This window comes from Epinephelus moara, chromosome 9, assembly GCF_006386435.1.
Source record: "Epinephelus moara isolate mb chromosome 9, YSFRI_EMoa_1.0, whole genome shotgun sequence".
In the NCBI taxonomy this organism is placed as follows: Eukaryota; Metazoa; Chordata; class Actinopteri; order Perciformes; family Serranidae; genus Epinephelus; species Epinephelus moara.
Window position 1 is genome coordinate 17529221 of NC_065514.1, and position 6832 is coordinate 17536052.

General features: G+C 38.7%; 1 protein-coding gene across 1 annotated transcript; it reads right to left on the reverse strand.

The window, feature by feature from the left end:
* Nucleotides 1–1050: 1050 nt before the first annotated feature.
* clic3 (chloride intracellular channel 3) lies at nucleotides 1051–6008 on the reverse strand. Its single transcript, XM_050053665.1, has 7 exons — nucleotides 5707–6008; nucleotides 5431–5518; nucleotides 4514–4623; nucleotides 2662–2787; nucleotides 2382–2488; nucleotides 2111–2286; nucleotides 1051–1959 (listed from the first exon to the last, which is right to left on the reverse strand). The coding sequence occupies exons 2-7, from the start codon at nucleotides 5464–5466 to the stop codon at nucleotides 1786–1788; spliced, it is 729 nt and encodes a 242-aa protein (XP_049909622.1). The 5' UTR covers nucleotides 5467–5518; nucleotides 5707–6008; the 3' UTR covers nucleotides 1051–1785.
* Nucleotides 6009–6832: the final 824 nt, after the last annotated feature.

The following is a 6832-nucleotide window of genomic DNA, read 5'->3' on the forward strand; positions in this document are numbered from 1 at the left end:
TTCTCCTCCACAATTAATTGATAACTTTAGCTATTACATACTTTACAAGTGAAGATTTTTGCACACAAACAACAGGAAAATATACACATGCGGCTGAAATGATAAGTTGATTGATTAGAAAATTAATTGGCAGCTATATTGACAATTGTTTAAGCCACTGTTGATGCAAAAACTTTCTGCTTTTCCTTTTAATTTGTTTAATTACTTATATTTATGATTTGTTTTAACTCTTCTGCATGAGTGTTTTACTTTAATACTTAAATACATGTTCTTGATGCATACTTTTGCTTAAGTAACATTTTCAATGCAGGACTAGGAGTATTTTTTACAGTGTGGTTTACTACTTTTACTTAAGTAAAGGATCTGAATACTTCTCCACCACTGCTGCTGACACAGCTAATGTTTTGCCATTGCTGGATTTTTCCTGTAACACCAGTAGGCACACCGGAAAACCAAATTTACTTTAAGTGTATTTACCAGAACATTGATTTCACCACTGCAGAAGTTCTCTTTCTTCTTACAGCCTTTGTTTGGTGGCATCTTCAAATGTTGATGATGTGGCAGATTCTTTGCACATGACACAACACCTGTCCTTAAACAGTGTTTAGAGGGCGTTACCTGTGCTAATAGATTATTTATCATCAATTTGGAGTCATCATTAAACACACCTAGGTAAGAGCAGAGTTGTTAAGACTGTTTGGCACATCTAGAGTTGACTTATGTTTTTTTTTTAACAGAAAATTAAGAGAAAATATAAGAAAATTTTAAGAGAATGTTGCAACATGAGGCCAAATATTTTACAGTAAAATTAAATACACAACAGCATACAAACTAGTTAAAATTAACACCTCCTTAAGGCGGCTTACATATAAATTCATCAGTGATAATAATCCAGTGAATGTATAGTCGAGATGTAAGAATAAAAACTTTTATTTCATCATATACAATTATTGTATATAAATTCATATGTATAACTTAATATATTTTTCCTGACATTTAATGATACACATCATTGCAATTTATCCCGACACTGATACAACCAACACCAAACTTGTTCACGTAGTCTTTAATAGTTACCACATCAAAATATTAGTCTTTGTCTATGTCAAAGTTAAACATAACTGAGTCACTACATGCAGTCATTTACACACAGAGACACAAACAAACAAACAAAAAAATGAAGAGGATGGACTATGAATAATCATTAGGGATGTCCATACACTTTAAAAGCACAGAGTAGCTTTACAGTTTGTCTTATCTATAGCCAAGGCCATTTCTTTTTTACGTTTACACTAATTTTCTGAATATATAACATCTGATTTAAAGTTGCATCTGATTTCACGTCAAGATGTACTTATTAATATATAGCAATCAACAGCATAAATGCTTAGACACAACAAATGCATGCAAAGTGAGATATAACATAAATATTATCTGGGATTTACAGTGCTTTCTCATTCTTACTGGGGCTAAAAAAGAAATCCACGTCAGTACAATCAGCGCATGCAACAATACGTACAGTGCATCTAAATACACATTTCAAGCGACTTAGAAGTAGTTTAACCCAATTGATGTATTCAAACCCAACTGATGAAAACAAGAATACTTCTTTATAGAAAGCTAATTATTGATCATGCCACTGCAAACAATTTTTTTTATCATCCAGCCTCTTATTTTGGCCCTAATAAAATATAAATCATGTACAGTTTTTAGGCATTTTGTCACCTATTCTCTGTTCTTTCTCCACATTTCTCACTCTATTCTTCTTTGTTCCCACTTACACTCTTATTGTTTTATTTTATTTAGGTACTTTGCCACAGCATGGTAGGCAATAAGGATCTCTGAGTCATTTGGGCACGTGTAACGAAACTCATCTTGTTTGTAGGCATTGTCCAGGTAACGCGTCAGACCTTTCAGCTCTGTGGGGATGTCAAAGTCACGGTACTTCTTACACACCACCTGAGGGAAGAGGGGTTTTAAGATTGTATAATTTGCAACAACAAAAAAAGGTCCAGGTATGGCTCATTACCACTTTTAACTCCTCTTTGCCACTGAGATAAAAATGAACAGATCTCTGAGTAGAGTTTTTATGCTGCTGAACTCTGCTGACCTTGACAATGTTGAGTTTGGGAAGCAAGTTGCAGTCTGCCAAGGTGAGGGAGTCACCATCCAGGTAGAGGCGTGAAGACACAGTGGCATTGGGCTTCTGGTCCAGCTCATGAGGGAGAGGCGTCTCCAGGTACCAGTTCAGCTTCACCAGAGATGAAAGAAACTTCTTCTCCTGCACTAAATGACAGAACGGTATAACAGACTTTTATTATTCCTCAGGTCACAGTCTCCAAAATGAGTGTAAATGCTTTCCTGAGATAACGCCCCCTTACTTTCATTGAATTCAGGTCTGGGATTCTTTACATATGCTGAGAACTTTTGGAAGATGTCTTCTCCGGCACCATTGGACTCTTTGTATCGACAGCACAATTTTGGATACCTGCCATGGGTACAGTGATAATGTTGTGAATGCTGGTGGGATAATGACTGATAATCAACAAACACTGCCCGGGTCCAGACCTTGGAATCCGCCAGCTCCACCGAGTTCGAGTTGACTGGAAATGGAGCAGGCAACAACAAATATGTTTAACAATCAAGATGCAGTCTACTCACTGTGGCGGGGCTAAGGTCTCCTCCAGGAACTCCTCGATCTTGTTAGTGTCCGTCTTGACCTCACCGTTATAGATGAGGAAGGGAGGCTGAGAGCCTGGAGCCAGAGCCTTCAGCTGATCAGGTGCCCTGCAACACAACAGCAAACAACAAACAAGGTTTATCTTAATGGCAAATGTTGAACTAAACAAATACAAATGATGAAGGCAGAAATAATGAGATGGCTTTCCTTGGTTTCGTCCGATTTACTTCAGATACATGCTTTGATAAATGTATCTGTACCCTCCCTGACCATCTAAGGACACCAGCAGACTGGGCATCTTTGAGTTAAATCTTTACTGTCTGAGAAAATCTTGATTATGTTATTCTAACTTTCTTGCAGCAGTGCCCCTAAGGGGGACCAGGGGGTGCTATGGCCCCCCCTGATACAACTGCTGCTACCATCCCCCAGGTAAAGGTAGGAGTGGAATGAAGGAAGCAGTATTATGTGAGACTAGACAACTTAAGGCATCCATTGGTACCATTTTTAAGGGGGTCCCTATAACTCTCACATAGTTTTCACTTACTTCAACAGCACATCAGTAAGCAAATTCCTGAAATTAAGCTTTGGTTTTTAGTTTTATTATGCCATCCCAAGATTTTCAGTGGCCTCATTTGGCCACCACTAAGAAATATCTCTGGGGAGCACCGCTGCTTTATCAATACTATTTGTACTACTGTGTTTAAAATTCTAATCTCTCTGGATTGTTATGATTATTATTCAGTGTGTGTGTGGGTGTTCTCCAGGTACACTCATTTCCTCCTGAACTATAAATAACACAGTATACAGTAAGTGTGAATGTGTTTGTCTGTCCATGTGCATTGTTATTGCACCATTTTCACCCAGTGTTTGTTTGCATTTTGTTGCAGCCCCCCACAACCTGTCTGAAATCTGATGACACTCAGACCATAACACTCCATGGTCTACAAGCATTGTCTTGTGAGTTTTATGCCTCACATCAACCTTTTCTTTGGAGTCAAATTGAAATACAATAGGTGTGTAGTGCTGTTAATCAGTCTAGATTGTTATTACGTGAGTTGTTGAATGCTGGACCTATCAGCCGTAGAGATGTCTGCCTTTTCTCGAATATAAAAAAACTAGATGGCGCTCGGGACTGTGGTGCTCAAAGCGCCAAAAAAATAGCATTTGAAAAACTCAACAGTAATGTCTCTTTCCAGAAACCACGACCTGGTTACTCAAGATAATCCGGAGACCATGTTGAGAGCAGTTTCCTGTAGGAGCTTTTTTTTTTTTTTCAATCAATATACATCCACCAACCACATCATCGCGCAGAGGTAATGGTGTAACTACTCATGGATGAGAGGCTCGGGCATCCTCCTGAGATGTAACATTAGCTAGCTTAGTGGTGCTAGGTGAGCTAGCAGGAAATGCATGCTTCCCTCTGCGTGGTGATTAGCTGGCAGGTGTAGTTTGGTAAAAAGAAAATAGTTCCTTTATGAAACTGCTCACAACAAGGTCTGTGGATTATCTTAAGCAACTGAATCATGATTTCTGGAAAGAGACATTGCTGCTGAGTTTTTCAAATGTATTTTTTTGGCACTTTGAGCATCTCAAACCGAGCGCCATCTAGTTCCATTATATTGGAGAAAAAGCAGTTATCTCTGTGGCTGATATCTCCAACACTCAGCAACTCACACCAAAACAATCTAGACTTATAAATAGCTCTATGGGTAAGAGGGAAAATATGGATTTTTGTTTTGCGGGGTGTACTGTCCCTTTAATGTGTCATACCCCTATCAGTTTCAAAGTCAATACAAATAACTTAATGGAAAAATAAAAAAGATGTGTTGTCACCTCTTCATGTCCACAGTCGTGAGGGTAAAGTTGGCCCCTTTTAGCCAAAGAATCATGAAGAGTCTCTGACAGAAAGGACAGTTCCCCACACTCTCCCCATCGTCACTGGCCTGACAGACAAATAGACATGACATTATGAACACATAAACTTCTCTTCTCACTGCTTGTGACATTAAAACAATAAACATGTTTTGAAACGGGAAGTTGGTTTCGTGCTCTCAACCAAACCATGAATACCTGCACAGGCATTCTCGTCGAGCCTGCTCTGCTCTGATACTCCAAACCCTCCACTGAGGAATTTCAAATAGTGAGTTGAGGCATCTTTACACACAGATTGAACAACCTAGTATTTAGATAGTGTGTGGTGTCTCTGCTGTATCATACATTTTCCACCACAGTCTTAAATTGTGTCACAGGCATGCAAGGTGGAGGCAATTGCATTTTTGAGAGGGCAGGACACAGGTTTCCAAACTGGACAGGCCTCTTTTCAGTTTCACCTGCTCACGAGTTCTCACACTGACACTGTCCATAAATAACAAGTGACACATATAATGAGATTAAGGATTCTTCATCAGTGCAGTACAGCACAAAAAAGACAATAGAACTGTACATTTTCAGTTTAGCATTGCCCTGAAATTTATTGCAACATACAAAATGATAATTTTAGAGTGTTTGGGTACTGACATTTTGTAACAAACATATTTGCTCAAGCTCAAGCAGCATGTTTGAACGTCCCAGACATTTTGAGCTCAAGAAAATCACTTCGTGAAGTACATAAACTATACTGAAGCACTATACTGAAGCACCAAATACATATAATAACATATAGATACTGCATTTATATTGTGTTATCCACATCTGTGGTGTCTTAGCAGATTTTTTTAAACACAGCACATCAAAATTATTGTTGGTCTCACCTTAATGAAGAGTTCAATCTTCGGGGCCTCGGCCATTTTTCTTTCTCTTTCTGTCTTTTCCTCTCTGTCTCGTGATGTCCGCCCGTCTCTGTTGGATCCACAAAATGGTTAATTTCAGTCGCCATCAAGCCAAAGTCAGAAAAAAGTTACTGTGAACTTTACATTCTTGTGTAATCATGACTGTTTTGCAACCTCATTCTTTTCTTCACAATCTCACACATATCTCTCTTCCACAGTGTTGATGAAACTGGTATAAAAAAATTGTGCTATACTCACAGTCAGCACTGGATGCAGGAACACCACTTTATCCTCGCTGCACCTGTTGATTTTTTATTATTATTCCAGTCTTTCACCTCTCCCTGTCTCCTCTCTCCTCTGTGCCTGTTTCTGTTTTTTGTTCGTCTCTCACCACACCTGTCATGCTCCAAGAGGCAGCTGCCTACACCCCCTCCGGCCTTTCCAGTCAGACCAGCAAATCTGGATCTCAGTGTCTCAACCTTCCAGCATATTCTCTGAAAGCAGCCTGCCACTCTCAGTCTGTAACTGTTGCAGTCTGTCCACTTTGGTCTTTACCTGTCTCTGTCCCTGTTTGCTCTCTGTCACTTTCTCTCCACCAAAATAAGTCAGTTCATGTCACAGAAGCCATATCACAAGATGACAAGTATTTTCTAAAGCCAAAGAATTTGCACAGTTGATTTTAATTAGAGATTTTAGGCTTTGTGCAGCTAGAATAATGTACAATTAAAATGTTGATTTACAACATAAGTTCATTTTTCTTCGAGTGCTTGAAGAGTCTTTATAGTCTTTGAGTGCTCTGTTTGTACCCTGTAAGGTATGTATGTGTCTAAACATTACAAAACATAGCCTATGTGATTGCTTAATTTAATTTATTATGATCCCCATTAACTGTAGCCAAAGCAGCAGCTATCCTATATCCTATATTCTATACCAGCAGTTCCCAACTGATAGGTTACATCCAAAAGTGGGTCACGAATCCATACTGAATGGATTGGAAGTGACTCACCAATGTGTCAAGTTTGTAAAAAACACACTTCATTTTGGAGTGCAGTGAATTTCCTGCACAGAGCTTTTATTTTGAAGTATTGTTTCCTGCTGTGGAGTAAGCGACTAATGGACAGCTACTTGACAGAGACAGCAACACCCTCAAGACATGGCCAAATGCAAGTATGAGGCTAAATATATTAAGCTGTGTGGACCTTAAACTAATGACTCAGCAACAACACAATGCAATACCACACAGAACAAAACTCTAGTCAGTGAAACTGAAAGCAAAGGTCTTCCACAGAGTTTTTTTTTAAAAAAATGAAGTGATCTACCTGTCCCTATTATAAATCAAAATCAAAATAGCTCCTGCAAAAATCATCACTGTGGCAAAAAAAAT

Bases quoted from the DNA above. Each gene is read 5' to 3' on its own strand.
- clic3 (XM_050053665.1), bottom strand. From the start codon at position 5,466: ATGGCCGAGGCCCCGAAGATTGAACTCTTCATTAAG. The intron at 4,624-5,430 runs GTGAGACCAACA...TTTGTCTGTCAG, and splicing joins AGATTGAACTCTTCATTAAG to GCCAGTGACGATGGGGAGAG. The intron at 2,287-2,381 runs GTAAGGGGGCGT...TCTGTCATTTAG, and splicing joins CAGACCTGAATTCAATGAAA to TGCAGGAGAAGAAGTTTCTT.